This window comes from Ciconia boyciana, chromosome 4, assembly GCF_034638445.1.
Source record: "Ciconia boyciana chromosome 4, ASM3463844v1, whole genome shotgun sequence".
In the NCBI taxonomy this organism is placed as follows: domain Eukaryota; kingdom Metazoa; phylum Chordata; class Aves; order Ciconiiformes; family Ciconiidae; genus Ciconia; species Ciconia boyciana.
The window spans coordinates 55,486,791-55,512,748 of record NC_132937.1 but is presented as its reverse complement, the minus strand read 5'-3'; the positions used below and the strand labels follow the sequence as shown (position 1 = coordinate 55,512,748).

At 37.9% G+C, this 25,958-nt stretch overlaps 1 protein-coding gene across 2 annotated transcripts in view; it reads left to right on the top strand.

Moving 5' to 3' along the window:
- The window catches only part of LOC140650655 (proprotein convertase subtilisin/kexin type 5-like), a 259,934-nt gene that overhangs the window by 90,712 nt on the left and 143,264 nt on the right, over positions 1–25,958 (top strand). For both annotated transcript variants that reach the window (XM_072859286.1, XM_072859285.1), the window contains exons 6-7: positions 8,589–8,677; positions 13,727–13,899. In XM_072859286.1, the coding sequence (XP_072715387.1) occupies positions 8,589–8,677; positions 13,727–13,899 (262 nt within the window). The remainder of the gene's footprint in view (positions 1–8,588; positions 8,678–13,726; positions 13,900–25,958) is intronic.

Sequence of the window (25,958 nt, the reverse complement as noted above, 5' to 3'; positions counted from 1 at the left end):
CACCTGCTGAGGTTATTTTCTAGTCAGCTGGGACCTGTAAGTATCCAGACAGAATTTCTTTGGCATGGGGCAGCATCATTTTGCAGAGTTAAACTTGAATATAGCATTATTAAGACTTTAGAGGACAGTGCATTGGCTGTGGCATGGGAATATGAACTGTCGGGGACTTTATTTTCTCTGCAGCTTCCATGTTCAGGGTCTTGCGATTATTTCCATAGGAGTTTTTTTGGCTCTCCAGGTATTACTCTCCCCCACTAACCTTGAGGGCTCAGCAGCTCACAGGTGCTCCTCTGAGAGGCAGGTTGGTGTAGACAAAGGAATCATGAAGGCTGTCCCCTGTGTTTTTCCTGTGTCCGCTCCCTCTGCTTTTCCCTGTGTCCAGCATCTGATTGCTCTGTCTTCGGGTTTAGAGTCTCATTGATATGAAAGCATAACATGTCCAGCATTTAGTGCTTCGAATATGTTTCATTAATTCCTGTATGATATGACTGCTGTTTATAACCATGGTAATAACTGAGACAAGGGAGAAACAGTCCTCCATGGTTGTGCACTATACCATGTGACATAGAATGAGAAATAGCACACAAAATCAGCAAATAATATATTTAGCCAAGTATATAGTTTTATGTATTTAAAATAAAAAGAATTATTTACTGATGTCTTAATATGTTTTAACCCAAGGTAAAGTAAGTAAGGTTATTGGGATGCTGCAGAATCTAAGTTCTAGGATTATGTTCTGTTCACTGAGACTGTTGCAGACTGGGAAGAGACAGTTTAATTATTGTGTTGAATCAGTAATTCCAAGTGTAAAAAATTAGCTAAATTAACATTTGTACAAGGTGATTACAAGAATTTTCTTGTGTAAAAATACATGCCTGATTTTGTCCATCTTCTTCCCTCATTAAGTTGTATAGTGCAGTACTTCCCCTTACCATTTTGTTAGCCATATTCCAAAAAGATTTGAAATTGGGCTTTTGTTTGTCCTTTTTTCTGTATGTCACGAGTGAAGTGATAAAACTGTCCAGTCCCACAGATTAAGAATGAGAAAAGTGTAGACAGGTATTCGGTTCTTCCCAAGTGTGTATGCTACTCTGTTCTTCAGGCTGCACACAAAAAGGGATCAGCCACCCTCATATGCATAAAATGATTGCCAGAATTGCTTGGAGCACATCCTCCTTGTTCTGTGACTTTCCATCCCTTCTACAGCCTCTCAACCAGCTTGAATTAGGTTAAAAAAAGAGCTTTTTTGCTTATGTGTCAGGGGAGCCTTGAAGTCTAAACAGCTTCATATTCCTCAGTTTCAAAAGCAAACGAAATAGTCCTTTTGAATAGGTATATCTAGGTAGCGATACACTGTTCCAAGGTAATATTGGCCTTGATGTTGCTGCTGAACAGGTTTAATTCCAGTGCACAGGAACTAAACTGTACTGTTTTTACTTGTGATTTGCTTTAATGAATGAGAACAAAAATTGGATTACCTGCCTTAAGAAGGTTACTGTACAATTAAAGTGAAAGGCTATATGAAAAAAAAAGCTGAGATGAAAGTTTTTCTCTTTGCTGGCTTTTGAACCATGTTATTTCTTCTCACCAATGCCTTTTTCCCTCCAGAAAAGAGGCTGAATTAAAATTTTACCTTGGGTTAAAACATATTAATACATCAGTAAATAATTATTTTTATTTTTAATATATAAAACTACAAACTTGGCTAAATATATTATTAGCTGATTTTGTTGCTATTTCTCATTCTATGTCAAATTTCATTTGCTCCATCTGACCTTCTGTTCATTGTTTGTTGTGCCTTTGGTAGCAAATACAGACAAAGGGCATATTTGTTTTATACATTCAGATTCATTTGCCCACTCACAAAAACAAAACTGTAAAATGGTAATTAACATTGTAGAAGCACAGTCCTTTGCTGGGCTCATATCAGAAATTCACACTTGTGACAAATTAGCTGCTTACTGCTAACAGCTGACAAATGTAGAGAGAGTGGCAAGGCAGCATCACTGTTACCCACGCTGTTAAGTTTAAGATGTGCGTGTCTGAGATGTGAAGTGTTCCATGTGTTTGTTTTAATACTGTCACCTTTGATTTTATTAGTGAGAAATAGATGAGTTATTTTCAAGTTATTCTTTGAGTAACTTCCCATAATCATGCAAAAAGTCATTAGCCTTGGGGACCTTGACTCAAGATCGCTTCCATTCCTGTGCTGTAACCACATTACAACACTGTGTTTAATGCTCAGAAACAGGATCCTGTCTGTGATGTAACACCCAAGTCTTTGGCATTTTTCCTGATATCTCACATTGAAGATTTGTGTAACTTGTTTTTCACATTTACTCTGTGATCTCTTTCTCCACTGTTAATATCCAAATATCTCTCCTTTGTGAAATAGCTTTATTCTTATTATTTTTCAGCTGTAGTGGGTTGTGTTTTAAAGGCTAAAGATTGAGGTTTTCCTTGCCCATGCTTTTAACCTCTGACAGTTCCTTTATATCTCCTTTCTCAGATGTTTCTAGAACAACATCCCAACCCAGTGCCAGTTTGGAAAGTATTTTATATTCTTCAGATTATTAGAGACCATTTATATGTGAACAGCTCTAAAAAATTATTTCTTCTGCACTATGTAAGACATTACTCTGGGATGGAATAAAATACAGTTCTGATAAAATGCATTTCTGATGACTGCTGTTCAAATATATATTTTCTCCAGCAGTTATTACATTGTGGTGTCTCAGATACCACATTTTCCTGTTTAGGAATATATTCCAGTGTAAGAGAGGTCTTTGAAAATATTTGAAAATTGAACTAAAGAAGAGTTTTGCAAAAAATAAATGCCAGCTCAGATATTTTCCTACAGATAACAATGGCTACCTAAAATTCCATTCTTCCTCTCCCCATAGAGGTTTGAAAATTATGTTAACATTTAAAGTTCCTTTAGTGCTATAATTTTCAGTGTCCACCAACTACATAGTTTAGTTCACGTTACAGTTTCCATCCCTGGGATTCTACTCTAATTTATAATAAAGACTAAGTAATGTTTTTTCTTAATATTAATGCATTGTCTTTATGCATAGGGAATATGTTTATTACATAATTATGCTGAGAAAGGAAGTTGACGGTTATCAAAAATAGGCTGTTCAAGCACAGCATATTAAAATTTATATAACCTTGTGTAAACTTTTAGACTATCTATTCTAACCTTTTTACAATTATTTAATATCCACTCTTACGGTATGTGCAGCATGGAATTTGCAAAAGATGTGAAGTTTTCTTCTTTTCTGTAGACATTTCTCTGGATTAAAAAAAAAACAACCCCAAACAAAAAAAGAAACCACCCCCCAAAGCCCCCACTGTTTTCTTCGTTTGTTTACAAACTAATTCCTGTGCTGAGTATGTCTTAGAAAACCTCAGTAAATTACTGGTATGCCCAGAGATGTTTGTGATGGGCTTGCATTGAAATACTCTGAAACTTTTCTCCTTAAGTTCCCATTCTGAAAAGACTCATTGGTGACAGGTTGAAGTGGGTTGGACTATAATGTTAGTGTCATGAAAAGCTGGAGGGCTTTAAATCCTCCAGTCACCTGAGCTTTTTGTGTTCTGAAATACTTGATGAACTCCAGAAGAACAAAATACGGCAAAGAAACGCATTGTCAGAGTGTTTGTGGAATTCAAAGAATAGCTGTCAGAGATGGAGGCTCTGAAATGCAGAGCCAATTTACATGGCAGGGGCTTTTCAAATTACCAGCAGCTGTCCTCACTAACTCTGAATATTTCCTTACTCCAAAAGTTCATAGGTGAGCTTAATTAACTTTTATTTTAAGATGTTGCTGGTTCCTTATACCTTCTTCTTCTTCTGAAAGGCAAATTAAGAGTGATTATTGAAAGATAAATGTCTTATGTTTAAATTATGTCAGTGGGATGGGAAGTGTTACTTAACTGCAGAACGTGCACCTTTTCTCTTTCCATCATTGCTTGTAATACTGAGCCATTTCCGTCTCAGAAAAAACCTGTTACTGAAACAAGTTACTTTGTGTAACAGATTAGTGTGTAGCTGTTAAATTTCTCTTATTTTACACTTAGAGAGCCATCAAAAGACTGTACCTTTAGCATCCGGGTGCTCAAGCACTTTTATGCATGCAGCAGAATAAAGTAACGTACACCTTTTCATAGAAGTGTATTTCTTCAACAATTTATATCAACTTCTCCATATAATAGTGAAGGCATCGTAAGGCAAAAGAATTATCTTTACTAAGGTCTTCCTGAGTAGGTCTTCAACACCTTACTGACTTGTTGTAAGGACAGACTGACAAATTTCCTCCTTATAAAAAGAGAAGAAAATTGATCTTAATTGCCTGCATATTTTCTTTGTTCTTTGTGTTCTGTCTCTCTCATATACAAAAATGAAAATAAATACATTTCTGAAAAAGTTGTACTTATTTGCCTGGAATTGAAAAATTAGATAAAGCAGTTAAAGCTAGGCAGAATCATAAAAGATGGTTTTATAGTGAAAAGTGCTGGCCAACTTTATAAGCATCTAAGTACAACTTCTTTGGAAGATAATGCCTGTGACATCTTATTTCATTTACCTGGTGACCTTTTGAGCCTAAATCTGTCTTTGAATAGCGATTTTTCATGTCTTTCCTTATGAGACAAACAAACAACAACAACAAAACTTTTTTTCTTTCCATTCCTTTTCTTTCTATTAGACTCCAGGTAGGAAACATTTGTAGATGGGCAGAATGTCTCATAACCAAGCTTTCTTTCATGTCCTATTCTGTGATACTACATCACACTGACATTAACACAAAGGACAAGTGCAAAACCTTTTAGCTGCGTGTCTCTTCAAAGTGCCATTTAATAGCCTGGGAACTTATTTCCCTTCAACATAAGCTGGCGAAGGATCCAGTGAAATGAAGCATTGACCCTTGAAGTTTATCAAGATAGGCCTTTGTAGAAGGGCAGCCATGCTTTGTTCTAGGACTGCATCAACTTTTTAAACAAGTTGTATGTGGTGGAGCATCCCACAAAGACAGGAGATTGTTGTGTTTTGACATACATATAGATTCACAAAAAAATGCTAACTTGAAAGCGCCTCTTGTTTCACCTCTTGTTACTGGTTATGCTGCCTCCATAAACTGTTTGTAGTTTGAAGTTTTCAACATTTCATGCTCAGTAGAAGTTTTCATAGCTTTAAAGCAGACAATCAATTTCAGGCATCAGTTTCATCATATTTGTTTATCAAGTTAGTTAAGAAATTAGTGTAATGATTAATAAGAAGTCTTTTCTAATTTTAACTGCAGAATTCAGAGTCTGTTCCAAACTGTAGACCTCAAGCAAAAATCTAAGAAAATTAAAAGAGAAAATTAAAAGCGGTGTGGAAAAACCATAATTTTTTATATGCAGATTTTTAGAAAGTCGTCCCTTTCACAGCATAATTGAAATATTACTTAAAGGACCCATAAAAGATAACATATTAAAACAAATTGAGTTGCATATGTGATTAATTCACACAGTGGGAAACTGATTGTAAGAAGTGCAATTTTATACATATGACCTTGAAATGAATAAAACAACTTTTAATTTTGTCATTTCCATTATAAATGTAGAATGCAATTAACAATAATCTTGGCAGAGAAGCAAGGGGAAAATCTGCTTACATAAAAATCTGCTTACATAATAAATTTATACCATTACTGGACTTAAAATATGATAAAAGGAAGGATTTTCCAGTACATGAGGACTAGTGACATATTCAGCAACGTTGATTTAACTCACATGCTGTAAACTGTCCGAAGATCTAATTCTCTCTGGGATATGCTTTTTTCTTTGAGAAATTTACATGAAATTTCTTACTGTGCTTTAATTCAATAAGTATCTGTCATAATAGTTCCATACCAGTCCTTTAAAGCCTTGACTACTTCTTACTGAAGTGACATCTACCACTGCGTCTACTTCCACTTCAGCTGGAATTCAGGGTACAAGCTTCACGTTGCTTTTGATCCTGTGTGACTGTAGGTTGCTCCTAGGAGGTGCAGTCACACTGTGACACCCCCATGCCCGCCACACATCCCCTCCGTTTCCCCTCTACAAACATTACGTGGCCCTGGGGTGACCGGGGTGTGTTTGGTGATCTGGTGGAAATCTAACCCTTTTGACAGTGCTCAGTGGATGTAGCTCACAAAGTAGCAGGTATCCGTATACTCTTCTGGGAACCATGGAGAAACTTGAGCTGTTTCTTCCATTCTTCTTCAGGCAGCCTCCTTCCTCCAAGTGTGGTTTCTGTCTGTTCCCTTTCTGTACTGGAAAACCTTAGTCCCATCACTGCTTCCCAAACTTGGTACCCAGGAGGAGTTTCTTGCCAATGCAGTCTCCCTCTGGGAAGCTGCAGCTCAGCCACATGTGTTTCACTAGGCAGGCAGTGATTTATTAATAAATTATATGCACTGAGGTGATGCGTGCAGTTATGTTGCACCTACATTTCTAGACTGTAGTCATCCGTGCTTTAATGTGTGAGTGATAACACCTCTAAACTTATATGTGGTACCTTACAAATCATAATGAGAAGAAGGGAAGTTTGGGAATCATGTGTCTTGTAAATAATTCTTAAGACAGGCATTTTCCTATAAATATTAATAAATTTTAAAAAGACATTGCTTCAAACAAACACAGAGCTAGAACACTATTTGAAAATACTTGAAAATGAAGAAGGATCTTTTTAAAACTTGTTTTCGTCTGTGATTCCTGAATTATTTACTTCAGGCTTTTCAAAATAATTCTGTAATAGGATAAGACATTGGTTTATCAATTAGAGTTAGATAGGCTTTCTTCAAATGAAAATTAGGCTTGAAAATTAGGCTTCATATGAAAAATAAACTTCAAATTCAGTCTTGAAAAATTCTCTCATCAAGTTTGGCAACGAAATTATGAATTGTAAACAGATGAATAGGAAATGAGTTGAGATATACATATAATTGTGAAACCTTTATCTAGCTTTAGGATTTATCAGCATCCAACTTGTCACTTTGATTTCATGAATAAAGATTACACTTTCCTCATAGGTTATATATATCTTACATATCTGATAAACTGAATGATCTCCTTTGAAATTCTAACAGGTTAGCATTGATCACTTATATTGCTTATTTTTTTGTTTCCTCTCTTTTTTTCCTAGTCCTATTTGTTGTTGTTCTTGTTTTACATTAATCCATCCCAAACAATTTATTTTAGTGATTCTCATCTAAGCGTCTCAAAAGGTTAGGGGAAAAAAGTTGCGCTATTAGTAAGGAACTGGGTAGAGTGACTCTACCCAAAACAAGCTGGGAAAGCAAACCAAGGGAAAGCAACTGTGATTCTTGTCTGTAATATGGGCATCAACTTCCAGATGTGTATGTAAGCAGTCTCTCACCCACCACCAGTAGAAGAGTGCCTGTGTACACAACTGACTTTACTTAGCCTACTCTGAAGTGCTTGCCATGTTGTTATCTATTTTTTGCCTTGACTTTTTAAACTTCATTCTTTGTGGCTACCCAAGCCTTACATTATCTTTCTATCTTTGTCTCATCAAATCCCCATCTCTTTTCCTGTCTGGTCTGAAACTCCGTATCTCCTCTCCACAGCAGCTCTCTAAAGTTCCCTGTCTGCTCCTTGTTGCTTGTGTCACATTTCTGCAATGGAGTTGCTTAACTGCACAAGGATGAGGGCAAAACTTACTGGTAGAAAACATGCTGTGAAACCTATATTGCAGGCAAAAATCACAAAAAGCAGGGACAGCTTTCCTATCATGGTGGCCATATGGATGACCACTGTCATCTTGTAGACAGCATGGATCAGAGCTAGGCAAGGCACCCCACTGTGGTTTTGCAAGTCGGGAGAGGGGTGAGCAGCCACTGGAGGTTTTGTGTTTTCCTTCAGCAGCTTCTTAAGATTATACCCTTGCATCCCAGCTCTGCTTCCAGGCACAGGGTATTCCTCTGATGTGGAGGATACTTCAGCTGTTTTTTTCTGCTCCCGGAAAGGCAGCAGTCTTGCAGGGTTGGCCCATGGCATGACCAGGACGTGTCTATACAGAAGCTTTGAGCATACCTGGCCTATAGCCAGTCTTAGGCTTGCCTCTAAACAGCAACAGTGGGCATTGGTGCCATCTCATCTTCCTCATGGAAAAGTGTGGTACACACTGTGCCTGCTGGAGGTTGTATGGGGACCTACATACTGGAGACATGAGTGGTTGAGGGAGAATGCAGGACAAAAATTCTGTCTATAATGTAAGATGTCATTCAAAATCACGAACTGGTATCCAAGACTTCTTTCTGTTGCTGTGGATTACATGTCATCGTTGTACGTCTTTGTTACAAACTGCGTGTTTCCAGTAGCTAGAAAGCCTACCATGAAGAGTTTAATATGATTGCAATAATGATGTTAAAATGTGTTCGGACGAATATTTTAACATGGGTGTAAATTACTACAGGGGATTAAGTAGTGCAAGACATTGTGGATAGTTGTGCTTTTAGCACCTGAGGATGGGCAAAGTCAAAGCCTTTAATCCCAACAGTCTGTGCTTACTTGGAAAAATGTTTGTCTGACTGCAGGCACGGAACCCGTTGTGCTGGAGAAGTGGCAGCCACGGCAAACAACTCACACTGCACAGTAGGAATCGCCTTTAATGCCAAGATTGGAGGTATGTGAAACAATCTCCCACCAAAAAAAAGAAAAGTAACCAAAGAGCCATGTGTGCTAAATGGTACATTCAGACCTTTCTCAGCAAGAGAAGGAGATTTGTATGGATAACAAACCTAGCTGTGTTAACAAGTAAATCTCAGTTGTAGAGTGGTCGTTAAGTACTAGTACTGAAGGAGTTCATCTGCAGTGACACTTCTCCAGTGCTCCCTGGAACACTGCCTCTCAGTATACACAGAAAAATAGAAAGCAAGAACTTTGATGAAAACACAAACCCCAGAATTAGGACATCGGGGGTTTCTCACAGATTCAGAGCTCTAAGTGATGAACTTTGACAAAACAGAAGTAAATGTACACATCAGGAATATTGCCTTGCGTATTGATCCTAAACAAAACACTGTCAAAACGTAAAATATTTTTGTGTTGTTTGGCCGTGGTTGGAGAGAATCTTCTTTTGATCCCTCTGTGTGATCAGATTATTGCCTGAAATAGGAGATTTGATTGCACTTTTTTGTTCATTCAGCCAAGAGGTTCCAGGTGGTTCCTATGAATTCTTAGTCAATGGCCGCTCAATTAAAACTTTTGGCTTAGTTTGTGGAGATGACTATCAAGATGTCATCTACGTGTCTCCTAGGCTGTAGCCTGCCTGTGCCAGATTTTAATGCTTCAAGTGAAGTTTTACCCTGTACTTTTGATGAAATCATGGGATTGGTATATTGGCTTTCAGTAGAAAGACCTATAGCTCAAACTCATTAATTGTTGATTTTCTGTCCCAAAATAGAGACCATCTGTAAAAACAGAAACATGTTTACCTATATGTACACCAGAGGACAGTTCAAAAATATGACCAGGCAGAGTTGAGGCCATGTTTCCACAATTAATAGTACTGTATCTGTTCTCTAGTGGATCAGTACAAGTTTGATCCAAATCAAATGTGAGCACAGCTGCATTTCAAATTAGCCAAAGCACACAACATTGTCTTAATGTCAGCTTTCTGTTTTCCTGATGACTTCAAGAGGATAGACAATACCTGATCCAGCATAAGGTTAGAGTGATGAAGAAAAACAATTTGCCTTCAGGTGGACAGCCTGCCTGCACAAAGTTACCCTGTCAGAGTGGTTTAGAAAATCTGAACTGGCCAAGTGAGTGAGTTTGTGGCAGATGAACAGCCTGTCTCATGTGGACATGACATTTGGCCGTGTACCAGCAGCTGTGAAATCGGATTTCTTGTGTTGTCAAACCAGAGTCAGAGGAGAGTTAGTGTACTGATAGAGATAAAAGATGGCTTCTGGAGAAGTTTCATTTGTGGGTTGGATAGTCACACAACCTGCAACAGCTTGCGCACGTCCTTGAAAAGTTCTCCATTAGTAACAGTAGCTTCTTAATAGGTTATTATTTATTAAGCATTAGGAATGTGCAATAATAATGTTTTAGAAAACCTCCAGGCATATTAGCTGAATCACAGCCTTTTCTAAATACAGTGTAAAAACTGATTCAGATGGACATAGTATGAATGCAGTTAATGTGAACAATAAAGATAGGATATGTGTTCCTTTTCATTATTTATTTATTTATTTATTTATTTAGTATGAAGAATACAAGAGCTTTCAAGAACTTTCACTGGTCTAAGTGAAATAAAAATTCTATCCACTCCATTTGTCACCATGATTCTGTAGAGCCATCACTAACACTGTTCTTAAAAGAAAGCTGGAAAGTAATAACAGTGTGTAAACCTCACCTGAGGTCATGTACCACTTTTTAAAAGCATCAGCACTTGAAAATAAGAGTTCAGGAGGCTCAGCAGATAATCTGCAGAAAGTCAGAGGCAAGAGGGAATTCCAGGGTATCAGGAAAGTAGGTTAAGCTTCCCCTTCCACTAGGTGTATATATTTAAGTTTTGCTGCTGCTGACCTCTATTTGGCATGCCTCACTCCCTTTCCTCAGAAAAGCTGTAAGCTATACCTGTGAATATACAGTGGTTGTGTTCCCTCTCCACAGGCCAGATAGGGTGTAAAATTGTTGAATCATATTATGCTGAACTAGTGTTCAGCTTGCTTGTTTCCCAGGGATTTAAAGACCCTCCTTGGGCCTTCTTGGAGAATAAACTAGAGTCGAGGTAGAACAATTACTTTCTCCTTATACAGAGGATCACCGGCTGTTGAATTTGATGTTGAATTTGCTTCACCAAGATAAGCATTCTTTATTTCAAACAAAAAAGCATCTGTGGACACGTAAGGTATAGTAAGGAGATAAAGCAAAGGGGAAAATAAATCCTTTCCATCAATATTCCATCAAATACTGGCAGCTGAACAAATCTGATTAATGATCTTTGTGATGGAAAATTGTTAACAAGATATCCACCAGTAGTGCTCACTTTTTTCCTAAATGTGTTTGTACTCCTTGTCTCATTTCCACACATTTAAGAACCTCTCACCACAAATAGGTCAAAAATAAGATCCGTAGAATGTCTGAGCCTTCTCTTACAACAGTGTAAGTGGGGATGTAATCTGCAGAAAACTTGAGTAAAATTGCAATCTGGACCTTCAGTTCTTCTACAGGTTGTGGGACGTTTCTTATAAAAAGTTATGCACTACGCCTGCAGTTTGTGCTTAGCTAAGCTACAGGCCCTTTCGCTGAAGGACAAACTAGTGCACCAAAGGGGTAGATCTTTGTTTTAATGTGACTCTCTGCAGTAATCACACATAGCAAATTACCACCTACAGAGCTTATGAGATTTTTTTTTATAGGAAGGGATGGTTAGTGTGCTGTTATCATTGCAGAATGATTGTGGAAGTTGCAAAGCATCTGTGGGGATTTGGGAGCTTAGTTACTTGGCTGGGTTCGAGTCCTGACGGGAAAACAGTTACACTGAATTATGGCACAACAGATGTAGATTGTCTTCAGCTGACAAGGAATTAGTTCAGCTGTTTCTTTAAGTCAGATGCTGATTAAAAACAAACATTTTAAAAGAAAACTTGCTTTCAGCTCAGTTTTGCATGTTTCCTGTGATCCATTGAAAGTTTGTTCTGACTAAAATGCCACTTACATTTTGGCAATTACTGCAAATACTGGAAAAAGTTTACAGAGCTCTAAAGTCTTAGGTGGAACAGTCTGCAAAAGCAGTCTGTTAATTGCCTTCTGGATGGCTTTTGTTGTGCTATCACCACATGCCAAATGCAGTTTGGAGGTTTAGTGATCGGCAGAATTAACTACTGACATTTGGGGGAAGAAAGAGAAAGAAAGGAAGGAAGAAAGGAAGGAAGAAAGAAGAGAGAGAAAGGAATTAGTTTTGTTTTAAATAGCCAATGAGATGTCTGTTGTTCAAATTCACTCTTGAAGCATGTCTGTCAGTTTTTGGCTGGAGGGAGCAACACCTAAGTCACAGCCTTGTCCGTGTTGCTTTAGATTTCACCACTTCACCATTAGCAAAAAAACCCGGTGTGACTTACTTCAGGTGCCAATGGCAGAATTTGGAGTTATTGTTCACCAGGTGCATGTAATATTATTTAGGCTTGCTACACAGTAACGAACACAGAGGGAAGCTTTATTTTCCTTCTTTCAAAAGCGGTGTACCTTTTATTGTCTTTATTTAGAACTAAATGTATTTTAATGTGCTTGAAAGAAATTGAGAACACAACTTCCACCCATCATTAATTTTCTGAGATTATGATGAGGAAGAAAAATAACCTGAGAATCCCAGAGTTGGTTTAATGACTCTTTTTATAAAGTAAAGTTCATAGTGAGATCACTGTTTGTAAAAGTTTATTATCTCACAAAACGTGGGCAGCTTTTTTGTGTGAACTTAGAAATATGATCACTTTTCTTTTTTGAGTCAATTAGAGTAAGAAAAAAGAAAAGACCCTCTATCAACAAAGCACCCCCTATGCCTTTTGTTAATTGGGAGTTAAGGTCTTGGTAAACACTTCAGACTGAGCTCAGGAACAAAATTAAATGTGTCTGTAATTAAAAATATGTAAATTTGGCTTATAAATAGCAGTGGCCTTTTAAAGGGGAAGGAGCATCAAATTTATTAACTGTGGAAGTAATCATTACTCTGTAGTAGCATACAGTTACATGCTAATTATTATTTAATATTTAACATCCCTTTGATCAGATGTCATGTTAGCTGTATAAATGTCCTTTTTCTTGTTTAGGTTAAAACTGGCATCGGCAGTTTTCTCAGTCAGAATTAACTTCAGTCAAAGTCTTAGTTAGTCAAAACTTTAAGATTTTCTCAGTTTCCAGATTTAAGCCTACCTTATTCAGTCTAGTGATCTTAAAACATCATGATGCCATTCACTTTAGAAGGGTTGGCACATTGACTTGTCCAAACCCACATGAATGGATTCTTTTAACACAAGAATTTCAGATTATACTTTATAAAAGCTTCTTCTGCACAGAGGAGGATGTTCACAATATTGTATTTTCAGGTTGAATAATGTTACGTATAGGGTATTTGTTAGTAACTTCCTGTAATCGCTTTGCTACTGTGTATGGTAATCAGTCTGTACACACAAGCTTTCTTCCCAGTTTCTTCTTTGCAGCCTCATACAATGAAGGAATAATCCCATGTTTATCTGTCAGCAGAGATCCTTTTATTACATCTGTCAACATACTTAGGACTGTGAATGACTCAAATTAGGTGCTGCAGTTTCACTGCAGCAGAAAAGGAGAAGGAAAATCATACATTATCTTCAAGTGAGACACACAAACATTTCAAGGTTCAAGTCTTTTTTTAAGTTTTCTTTAGAGTAAAAGTTTGTTGCTGAAGTTCGAAGGCTGTATAGTGGATAAATGACTTGTAGATAATTTTTAAAACTTGAAGAAAGACCAAGGTATTCCTTCCTTTTTTGTATTTTTTCATCTAGAGACTTTTTTCCATTGGAAAAACACATATCCAAACAGGTTCTGTTGGGTTTTTTTAACAACAGTAGAAATCCTTATGATCATTCAGTCCAGTGTCCTACACAACAATTTTCTCTAGGAAAAAAAAAGAAAAAGAAGCATTTTGAGTTGGTTGGTTCTCTTCATTGTATCTTTCATTCTGAAGGTGTACGGATGCTGGATGGAGATGTGACAGACATGGTAGAAGCAAAGTCTCTAAGCCTTAATCCCCAGCACATCCACATCTACAGTGCCAGCTGGGGGCCTGATGACGACGGTAAGACTGTGGACGGACCTGCTTCTCTGGCACGTCAGGCCTTTGAGAACGGCATCAGAATGGTAGGTTGGCATCAAAGTGCATCTCCTAGATCTGCTCTCGTGTGCAAGTGTAAGGGTACGTGTGCCCGGTACGTGCAAGTGCACAGCATGGAGAAGAGGAAGGGATTCTGAAGGAAAGAAGAAAAGCTTCCTTTGCGTAAAACTAAAAATGCATTTTCCTTCTATAGTGACATGTCAGTCAGTCCTTCCTGAAGTATCAGCTCTGTTCATTTTCAACTGGAATACAACATCCTCAGTGTCCTTTAAAACTGCTCTGAGGTAATGATGTAATTCTGCAAGAAAAAATAAGACTGAAAAATGCTACTTTGCACAGCACTACCAAGTCATCAAATCTGAATTGCAATGAAATTTTAAAGCAAAAGCCTGGACTGTTTTTCCTTCTTCCTTCCTTTCTTTCATTGCTTTGTTTTGCTTGGTTTCTTAATGGAAGTTTGATGATTTTAATAGGGAGTTGGGGGCTAAAAAAGGTCTACACCCATATTTCTTGTAGCATTTATGTCTGGTCTCAGAGAACTTACAACTTATTTATAATTTACATATACATTTCTCTACAAGTCTATGCTATTACATTTTCTCTGTGATACAGCCCAGAGATCTTCAATAACACAACACCCAAAATCCCAGATGTCCCTATATGAAAAAATCTAAGGCCTTTTCAATTTTCTTTAATAATTTACTGTCAAACAAATAAGACCACAGAAGGAAGTGAGTAGTTAGAGGAACTTTTGATGTCAGAGGCCGGTTTTTAGTTTTTCCTTTTACCCTCCTGCCTGTTAAATTCCTCATCTTCCAGCGCTCACACCTCTTTCCACTATATAGGACTGGTGGGAAAGGATTTTAAAGCTTTGCACTTGAAGGTCTGAGCATTATTTTGAATACAGCAGGAGACTTGCTACTTCAGTGGTGGGTGGCTCTAGGATCAGAAAAGGGGGGATTCATACAAAACATTTGTTTAAAGAGACTGAAACTGTTGGACCAAAGTGGAACTGGAACGTAGTTACTGGAACATGGTAACGTTGTGCAGCAAGACTGGAAAGTGCTGCTATTATTGAAGTCAATGAGTGTTTTAACCAGGTATGCCAAGACTGATTTTAGGAAACTATAGCTACCATTCAGCCTGGAAGATTTGTGCTGCATGTAAGAGACAGTGTCTGCCACTGAGAGACTATATTAATTTAAGGTATACCATAAAAAGCAGTCTTAACAGCAAACAGGGACAATGGGTGCAGAGTGGTAATGAACAAAGGTACCAGAGCACCTGGTCAAGCTGACAGTCTGTATGCATGGTGCAGCGTTTCAGATGATTTACAGTATACTTGACTGTAAGCTGTAAATAAATACATCATAGAATTGATACCCAGTATCACCATAAACATTGCCTAGCAGCATAAGCCTAGGATATGTGAATTTACATCTAATCACAGCTGCATCCCTGGCTTATTTCAGTTTCCTCAATAGAGTTGCACAAATTTCTTACTCTCACCCCTGTCCTCCCTGCCCCAAATGTGGCTAATAATACATGCTCAGCGACCCAGCAGGTAAGTTATGAAGAGCAATTACTGAAATACTAAACTAACGACAGGGACTGTGTGCCTCCTGTGCTACGTGATGTTAAAGACGTGTCTCTCAAACTCAGTTCTGTGAATGCTGTCCTAACCTTGCAGCCATGGACCACTGCCTTCCTTTCACTTTGTCATAGGGTGACCATTCGGTGTGGAGCTGCAGATTTACGCTTTTGCTTGTTGTACGTTATGTAACATGTGAAGCCTAGCATAACAAAATACTCAAGCATGTAACTCAGCTTTACCCTGCAAGAAATTCCAGGGGCTTAGCAGTTAGACACATTTAGGGACACAGATAGATTCTGCCCCAGAGAGCTCTGCTGTATTTAGTAATCATTATTAAAATAGTTATTGAAGTGCTCTTAGAACAGCATAACAAGTATGTAGAAGGCCAAATGCATCTTCATTACTGCTTCCCATGCATCATCACTCTTCCTTTCAGATGGAATATCAGCACTCCCCATGACCCAACTACAGTTTACTACTGTTTGACAGTGACCACAGAGAAGAAAAACAATAAAATGATGAAGGGGACCCTAATGGAACTGCAGGATGCAGGGGAACTTGAACAAAATAAGTTTTATGTTTAACATATACATGTGTTAGTTTAAATGTCGTATTTCACGTAGGTAAGACAATCATGAAAAGTTCAGCCCAAAGTTCTGTACCAGAAGAACTCAGCCATTTCCTCATTGAAAAATCAAACCGGGGATAAATCTGGTATAAATCAAGAATGTGGAATAATTTGCCAAGAGCGTGGATCTTGCCTACAAGCATTGTTGTTCCACTGTTGTTATTATAGCTGTAATATGAGAGGATACCCTACAGAACCCAGATGAATTTCATTTTACCAGCACATTGTTCTATATTTTTAGTAAGTACCAGTATATAGTGGAAACATAGCATTTAATTTTAAAATTCTGAGGTGGTCTTTTTTTCTTATAAAAATGCAGAAAAAGAGTTTAGTATATTTTTTGAGAAATCGTAGAAGTCATATTTGATGCAAGTCAAATTATTATTTTTACAATTTATCTTCTATTTCATTTTATCAACTTTTTGTTCTGCCCAAAGTTGCTCATGCAGAGTTGAATAGATCTAAATATTTCCATATATTTGGAAATTTTGTCTGCCTCTGACTATGAAAGCTTTTTCATTTCTACTAAGGAAATAAAAGTTCTTTTTAAAACTTACATAAAATCATACTGATAAGAAACACAAAATGTTTAAGATTAATCTCTAATTTTCATTCTTTAAAATGTAATATAGACTGAAAGACTGTAAATACATGTCTCAATTACCACCTTCTGTAATAGGCTTAGTTTCCAGACCAAAAATTAGTTTAAGATTAACCTGTTCTTGTTCTTTTTAATAAACCATGCCTTTCCATGTTCAGATAAAGGTAATTTTTCTGTATTTCCTTACGCTGTCATAAGATGTGTCTTTTTAAAAGATGAGGCAAATGGGAGCAGAAAAGACAAAGTATCTCTGTGCCAAAATAGTCCTAAAATCAGATCATTGTCCAAGGTGATGACTAGATACTCGGCCAAACATAGATTTCCCCAAGCAGTCACAGTAATTGTGCAAATAATAATAGGCAGACAAAAATGCTTATTACATTGTGTACAGATCTTGACCTTCCTTTTTTAGAAATATTGAACTGAACAACAACAGTATTACATATAGTATAGCATCTGTGCTGTAACATTGATACAGGAAAATTTGGCAAGACCTTCTTTCAGATCTACACAAAGGTTCAAGATTTATATTCTTCATTTATTGGGCATATGCACACACAACCGGATATTATTTTTTTAAAATGGGACAGCAAAGGGAAATGTCAAGATTTTTTAAAAGCATCTGAAAAGGAAATTATGCTCGGCTTGTTTAGTTAGGAAAATCAAAGGTGGTCCTGAATAATAACTTTGATTAGAGTATAATTAAACGGAATTATTACTTTTTTATTATACTGTTGAAGTAAAAATGAAATGGATGCAAGAGACACAGTTTCTTGTTCAGTTTGCTGAGAGACTGAGATCCATGAAAAAAATGCCTGGTTTATCTTTAGCGCATATTATTCCAATTAACAGCTCATGCAGGGTGTTTTAGAACTATTATTATTGTTAAATCTGCTGAGCTAATATGATCACTCCTTCCAGATCCTGCAGAAAATAACAAAGATAAATGACTGCACAGTTTTTCCGTAGAGTCCCACAGAGACAGCACATGCCATGAATTGAAACAGACAAATCTATTTAAAGAAAGGATACTGAGTAATAACTGAATTTATGAAATTACAACCTAACCCACAAGTTAAATGTGCTTTAAAAATTCTGCCCAGGATCAAGGTAAAGGAAGAGGAAACCAATTTTTAAACCTGTCTCAAGTACCAGGATTTTCTGTCATCTTTAGGGTATTTTGTTTAATTCTATTAAATTTGCATACTTGAGTTCAAAGAGAAACCTTGGAGACTTTGCTATCAAACAATTTCTATGCAAATATAAAAGCTCCCTTTATATCATGCTTCCAGTTGACAAGGTCCTTTTCTTGGAAATAGTGTAGTTATAAGGGTGGAAAATTCTAGAGGCTTGTGTTTTAAATACCATTGTATTAGAAGTTGTAGACCTACTAATCTCAAGAATAATTACATTATAATCCCACAGAATTTTCCTGAAAAAGATCAAACAAAGGGCAGTATATCCAAAAGTAACATATTCAAGAAAAGATTAGGTATGCAATGTCACATTTCACCCTGTGTTCAAGAATAAACAGACTTAGCATTGCAAAACATGATTGTGGCCAAATCATGTAATAAGACTGTGCTGAATATGGGACAAAAGGGAGAACACAAAAGCCTTTCCTTGATTCGGAAAGGTAAAACCAAAGTACCATTAGATTTTAAGGCGACTGTATGTCACAGTCTATAAGCACGATGCTATAAACACTTGAGAGACTTAGGCTCGCTGATTCATGGCTCTGTGATACAGTATTCAGGCTAGTTCTTTTCTATTGATATAAATAAGCTTGTTATTCTGGGATCAGTCTCAAAATCATTTGGAGAGTAATGCATTTCAGATATTTTGACTTGTTCTTTCACTGCTGTTTGGCAAAGGCCTAATAGTCAAGTTTCTGGATATATGACCCCTGTTGATATTTTACGTTGCAGGGTTTCAAAGAGCTGGTTATCTCACCTCTCCAAACGTCTCGCCAACTGCATGCTTTATGTTTTTTGTTCTGCAGTACCCATAAGGTAGTCCAAATCAGCGACAGGGCAGGTCATGCTTAATACAGCCTAAGAGGCAGGGAAATCTACATGGAAAATTTTGGCTTTCTGCCTGCGTTGGCACAGGGGCCTTCATCTTATTGCCATGACACCATTCTGTTTAGCAAGCTGGACACAAGCCAAAATGTTTGATGGACATTAATGATCGGATGCTGTGTGGCTGAACCTCTTGTGAGAACTCGGCTTGGTGCCCTCCCTCCCATCATCACTGCCCCTTCTCATCTCTCTCGCTTCACCAACTTTGGCTGCAGAGTGTGTGTTTTAAGTGTTTGCTGGGAGCAGGAGGCTCTCTTACAATCACTAAACAAGTCTCCTACCCACATGCAAGAGAGAGAAAGGCAAGGGAAGAACAGGGAAGAGAAGAAAAGGGAAAGGAGAAAAAGCAGAAAAGGATTTCACATATTTTTTTATTATTATTATTGTTACTATATGCTTCTACTCCAAAAGTGGAAGAGATTATTCATAATTTGCAAGTGTCCAGGCAAAGGTTTGCTGCCTGTGTTGCACCACAGATGTTTCTCTTAAATTTATTTGTCCTGTCATCACTTCTCTGCATCATTCTGAGTAGGATGTGTTGCCTACACAAAGAGGAGTTATTCTGTTCTGCTTTGCCAGAGAATTGCACTATAAAAATCAAAGACAGAAGTTACTGCAAGAAGACTTCAAGTTAAATGTGTCAAAATAACTTCCAAAATGGCTGTCACCTTATACACTGAAATATTGTGATGCACAGAGGTTAAGACCAGATTTTTTAAACTGTATTGTGTTTGTTCACCTTGTACAGCTTCTGTTTGAGACTGAATAACACCTATCTGTGTGTATGTGTTTCTCAGATCATATATAGATATGTTTTGCGTGTACAAGACCTCCTGCACATTTCTAATTAGTTGGCCAAAAAGGACTTGTTGAAGATCAATCAGAAGTATTAGTGCTGTGCTTGGGGAAGGTCTCAGAGGACATGACTTCCCATATGTTGATGTAACCTAATGTTAGGTCCCGGCATTTATCCGTTATATGATTTGCATATATAATGTGTATCCCTATTGCATCTATGATGTAATATGTCAACATGTGATGTTATAGTTACTTCAACATACCGAGTTAAACTTTGGGTGGCTCTGTACTACAGGTGGCTGCTGACTATGTACCAGAACTGGAAAAGGCATATGGCATTTTAACATTGTAATTCTTCTGGCTGACGTCATGACGCACAGCATCATTGGCTTGAAATAATATTCTTAGTTCTAACATCAGAAGAGGCGATTATCATCTAGTCCTGGCCTTCACATTAAGCCAGATCAGCAAAATTTCATCCAGTTATTACTGCATCAATATCCCTGTTTTCTTAATTTATCTATTAATTTTCTGTTTTCTGTACATCTGTTGGGAAGAGCCAGTCTTGACTGAAATCCATTATGTCCATGGCTGTGCAAGTCACTAACAACCTTCACTATTAAAAATATATAGCTTGTTACTCACCTAAATTTCTTAGTTTCCTTTCCACTGTAAAAAGCCTCTTCTGCTATATTTATGGTGCATCTTATGGTGTTAGAAATCTCCACATGTAAGTAATTACTGATTTTGGCCAAGCGATCTCTTGGATAAATTAAATTGGAACATAGGGACATAAGACAGGAAATGACCGTGTGGGTCATCCAGTACAGTTCTCTACTATCACAGGCATCATGTCCTATAAATACATTCAGCAGTTTCTATTCTAGAATGAATTAGAGATTTTTTTCCCCCTCTGTTTCTGTTGGGAGACCGTTTCAGAGCCATCACTAATCTATTGGTTAGAGACTTTCTTCTAAGTTACAGCCACGTTTACTTGTGCAGTTTTTTGCCCATTTGTTCCAGGGCCAAAATTGTGTTTCAGCTTAAATACCTTTTCTCCTTCCATTTTTCTTTCTGACATATTTATGGAACACAGTGCCCTCTCAGACTTCATTTTGATGTGATAAACAAGCCGCACTCATTAATCGGTTAAAAATTAGGTTGTCCATCTCCTTGCTCATCAGAGTTGTCATTCTCCACATCTTCCAGCCTGAATTCTTTTCTTGAATGCAGGTGGTCGTAATTACTAGATTCACTAACATGTTCTTTCTTTTTATGTCAAAATCACCTAATAACTGTTTCCCTGGCTCATCCTTAAAATAGCCTACTCATAACTTCCTTAACCCCCCCCATGTTTCTCCAGCACAGCCCATGTCATCTCCAGTGCAACCATTTCCACCTCCACCTCGCTGTTACATTAACCTTCATTTTCTTTTGTTTCCTTACTGATTCCTTGGAGGGCTCATCACATGTTTTGTAGAAACCAGACAGACTGGTTCTAATACACTTCTCTACATAAAATAAGTTATCGGAGAAAAACTTAACAGATTTACCTGGAATTCTGAAGTGCATGTTGCTTTTTAACCTCTTTCCATTAATGCTGGTGCCTCTTTACTGTCCTTCAAAATCTGTTCTACAGCCTTAACAGTAATGTTTTGTGTATTCAGTTTCCTTCTGTTAGTCAGAATTTCCAAACCACAGTTCATTCCTGTAGTTCTTTCTGAAACACTTTCTGTTTCCTGGCATTATTTTTTCAAGTGTAGATACCAGAATGGGACATGGAAGTTGTAGCCTTCTCTATGCACGCACAGTACTGTTTCCCTATTCCCTGCACATGTTCATATTCACCCTGCTTACCGATCCAAGGAGCAGACTAGATTTTAGGGCAGCTCATTGCCAGTTGGTTATCTGCCATGACGCTAAACTCCCTTTCAGAGTCACTGCTTTCCAAGAGTTTACCCACCCTCCCGTATGTCTCACCAACAAGCTTCATTTCTAGGTCTTATTACGTTGCATTTGGCTGATATACATATCTCAGGATGCCTTAATGGCTTTGCAAATGTGATTTATACTTGATATGATTTAGTTTTCTCCAGACCGAGATTGCACAGCAAAAATCAGGTTAGGTGACAACCTTAACACATCATTAAGCTAATAATAATTCTTTGCTCTACCATTTGCACATAGTTAGCAACTTTCAGCATTCAGACAAAGTAGAACTGGGGATATTGCCTTCCAGTAAATGAAATAGAGTTTAGGCTCAGTGATACCTGGATGAACTTTGATACTATTCACTTTATTTTCTTTTAGAAATACATAAACAAAGCTAACCTTAAAATTTCTCTCCTTTGCTTTCTGTGAAAAATGAGCTTTTTCACAGTCAACGTGTAGTACGAAAAAAAAATGCAGAAAAAGAAATAATATACCAGAAATGTTCTTACATTACCTTCAGTGGAATATACAAATCCTAAAAGGCAGGAAAATTTGGAATGAGAGTTACAGGAAAATATACCTCAAAATGTCCAGTTTCCTTACAATGTCACAAAGTGTACTGGAAACCAAAACTGTTTAGTTACCTCATCCCATCTCACACATATATGGAAACTGTTGTAACAAGCCAGAATAGCATTACTGCTTTTGGACTTGTCATCAGAAGTGGCCTCTGGTTTTGGGTGCCCAAAACAGGTGATATATTTGAACATAAAAAACCACACCATTCTTGTTGTGGGGTAAATCTTAATTTGGAAAGCCGATACTGAAAAGCAGCTTTGGCAAATGGGTCTCTTTCCATACACTTAAGTACATACATTTCAGAGAGTGCATTTTTGAAACATGAATCTGGTTACTTTGTATGGGCAAATCACATATCCACTTTACTCATATACTTGAACAACAGCAGAATCTAGGTATTTCTACGTGTCATGTGGGAAAAAATAGATTTCTGAAAGGCTAATTGCTGGAAGTTTGGCGTCAAGAGTTTTCTGTGCATAGAATTTAGCATAAGTGTAAGGCACCAAACCATGAGGGCAATGATTTTGCACACAGGCTAAGTGCATTGTTTCCTCCTAAATGAATGCTATGGGGGACAAACTGCACAGAGGGGTTACTGCAGTCCTCAGTCTGCAGGCGGAGCAGACTGTGGAGCAGCCTTATTTTCCTGTTCATCTACTGAAAAGAGCTAAATTTGCAGAAAATTTGTGGTTCTTTATTGAACTTCAGAAGGTCGACAGACGTCTCAAAAAATGAAGTTTTCCATAAAGAAGAGTCTGATGTAAGTAGTGAAACAACAACTATGTGGATCTGGTGGCCATGGACTCCTCTCTAGGGTGTTTAGTCAGACGGTAGTGTAAAGGCGACGAGAACTGCCTGAACCCGCTCCATAGAATGGGTGTTTGTGTGTGAAGTCCATCCCGTATCCAGTCCTAACACAGATCTTTCTTGTGCACTGCCTGTTTACTTTGGCTTTGCACGCAGAGACAATTTCACCTATCATTAACTAGAGACTCTATATGCAACAGAAATTTTGGAAAACCCAGCTCTTGTTTTATCACCACTGTTTACAATACACAGGTTGCTTTATCCCAGTAACAATATCAGCAACAGCAATAGTAATGATAATATGGAGGGATAGCCTGAACCAGAACTGCGATTCATGCAGCCCTGTAGCTGGCTCTATTTTGTTTAGGAAAATGAGAAATTCATTCCAGCATTCCACAGGTTCAGATTTCAGGTTTCAGCCAACACTTCTTTTGGTTGCACTTTAAGCACTAATTATAGCTCTGTGGGGAATATCTTGGAGCTGTTTAAGCTGTTGTTCTAGTGAAGAGTAAAATAAAAAATACACCACATGCAAGGATGCATGTTGAAATGTTCCACTGATATATCCCAATAATTATTGTGTTAATGCATGGGTGCTTGTGGTTATTCAATACATTATTTTTTTATACACACATTAAAATATTTTCACGCTTCAGTATTTTAAAGGTATCATATCCTATGAGCTAATAAAATACATTGTCCTTCTTTTTGTCGTGATTATTTTGTCTTTCCTTTTCTTAATTAAGAAACTGGTTCAGAAGTAGCTAAGAAGTTTAACTTTATTAGCAATAACTTGCCTTTCCAACAATATAAGGTAATCGTTGCTTTTTGTAAGTAGTGACAGATTTTTGCATTGTATATGTATTGTGCATATGCCTGTTCCAGCACTAGGAAATATGTTCTTGATGTCCTAGTTTTCCTAAGAGTAAAAACATGACTGCTAATATAAAAACACAGGACTTAATTTTTAGACATTCCCTCAAACATGTGTCTTTATTTATTTACACCTGTTAGGCTTATTACTCATTTCTTCATAGATATCATAGGTGCATATTTTTAATGAATTGATGCACAAATGTGAATTTTTCTGAGAGCATGGATACCTCAACAGAATTAATGGCCTCAGAAATGTCTCCATTTGTTCCTGAATTTTTGCTTTTAATACCCAAGGAGGCTGTTTTAATAAACAGTAATCTGTTTGGCTATCTTCTGATAGCACTTCAGAATTGCTGGCTTGGACTCTCAGCTTACCATTATCTGTTTTGGAGAGATGCCTACTTTCAAGCGAGAGTGTTGTGCAGTCTACAGAAGAGTCTTTTAAGGGTGGTGTGCCAGACTATTTTTCATTCCCAGATTAGAGGTTAAGTGGACCGGTAGAAACTCAGCAGGAGCTGGGAGATGCTGCTTCTCAAAAGCAAAATGCTGCCAGTCAGCAGATTAGCAGCACTGTGCCTCTACACAGGGCAGCAGCGTCCAGCTCCCAGGGAGTGCAGAAATCAGTGGAAGCTGGAAGCAAGGAGATGCTGCCTCTCACAGGTGCATCTCTCTCAGGGTGCTGTGATCCTTGGTGCCTACCCCTACAGTGGTTGTACTGTGCTGCACTGAACATCGTGCCTGCATAGTAGTAGTTTTAGGTCTCCAGAGTGCTGACCTCTGTTCTGCACATTCAGTTATGAACATTTCCTCTTTAGGAAGTTTTTAAGGAAGAGGTCATACCATGGGCTACTTTTTCCAGCTTCCACATCAGGACCAATTTCACTTCCCAGCAGTAGTTTTTGTTCTTGGAAGCATTCAGTAATTTTAGAGCAGTATTGGGGAGAATAGAGGAAATTAAATGTTTAGGCTCTAGGTGTGTATAGAGTGTATCTCCTTCTCTCTCCATTTTATATTTTCATGATTTGTTTTCTGCTCGTGGGTGTGGGATTCCTAGCATATTGGTGCCAAATTACCTCTCCCTGGCTGCAACCCCTGTACCTCTAATTACTCCATGTCAGTGGTTCTGTCCTCTGCCTTTTCTGCTCCTTCACATTTTCTTCCCTGTCCCTTGGTAAATTTGGTCACTCCTATAGAGACAGCAGCTCACCCCATAGGCAGGGAGGGTTACTGGGGCATTCAGTTCTGGGCAGTAAAACATCAGGATTCAGAGGCTGTATTAAGGCAGCTTGACTTGTAAAGCAGTGAATGAATGTACAGTCTAAACTTTGTAAAACAGTGTGAATAAATCTTGCTCCACTGGCTCAAACTACACCTCGTAGATGGAAACTGTTTTTATTAGATGGAAGTGTGCTGGAAGCAACTTGAAAGTATGTGGGGCTGCTGGTTGTCCTTAGATGAGTGTGTGAAGACCTCTACCTTGTAATGGTTCCTGCCAGTACCACTAAGGCATTCAGTCATAAAGATGTGGTTTATAGGTATACATACACACACACGCACGCACACACGCACGCACGCACGCACTTGGAGCGGGGGATGTTCTTTTAATAGTGTTAGGAAATTCTGCAGATGTCATTACGAACATGTTCATACTGGCTCTGGTTCTTGGCAGACTAACCCTTCCATGTTGTTGAACTGGAAAAAAAAGAGATTTCATATCACCTACCCTGCTTGCAACTTGCTGACCAAGGAAAAGGAGGCACTAGCAGAAAAAAAGTGGGAATGCCCCAAGATTCTTGTGCCATGCTTTTACAGGTGCAATTTCTGCCTTGGGGCCTTTTTGTCAATGACCTGAGTCCATTTCATTCAAGGTCAGCTGTGTGTTAAGCACACTGGCTTTGCCTGGGAAATGTGCTAGAAAATTGGACTGTGACTAGGTCAATAGCAAGTCTTAGTTGTCAGTGAAATACTTTTTCTTTTCCATAATGGAACACGTGATTTTTTTTTTTTTAATTATCTGACATTTTATTCAATTTAAGAAAGTAGACAAAACAAAAGAACACTTCATAATGGTCTGACTTGTGCACTGACAAGCACAAGTGCAGTTATGGACACCTTGCAGAGTTTGTAAGAGGGAGTCAGTAGCTATCATTGCAAATGAAAGAGCAGAAAAAACGCTGTGCCTAGAGGGA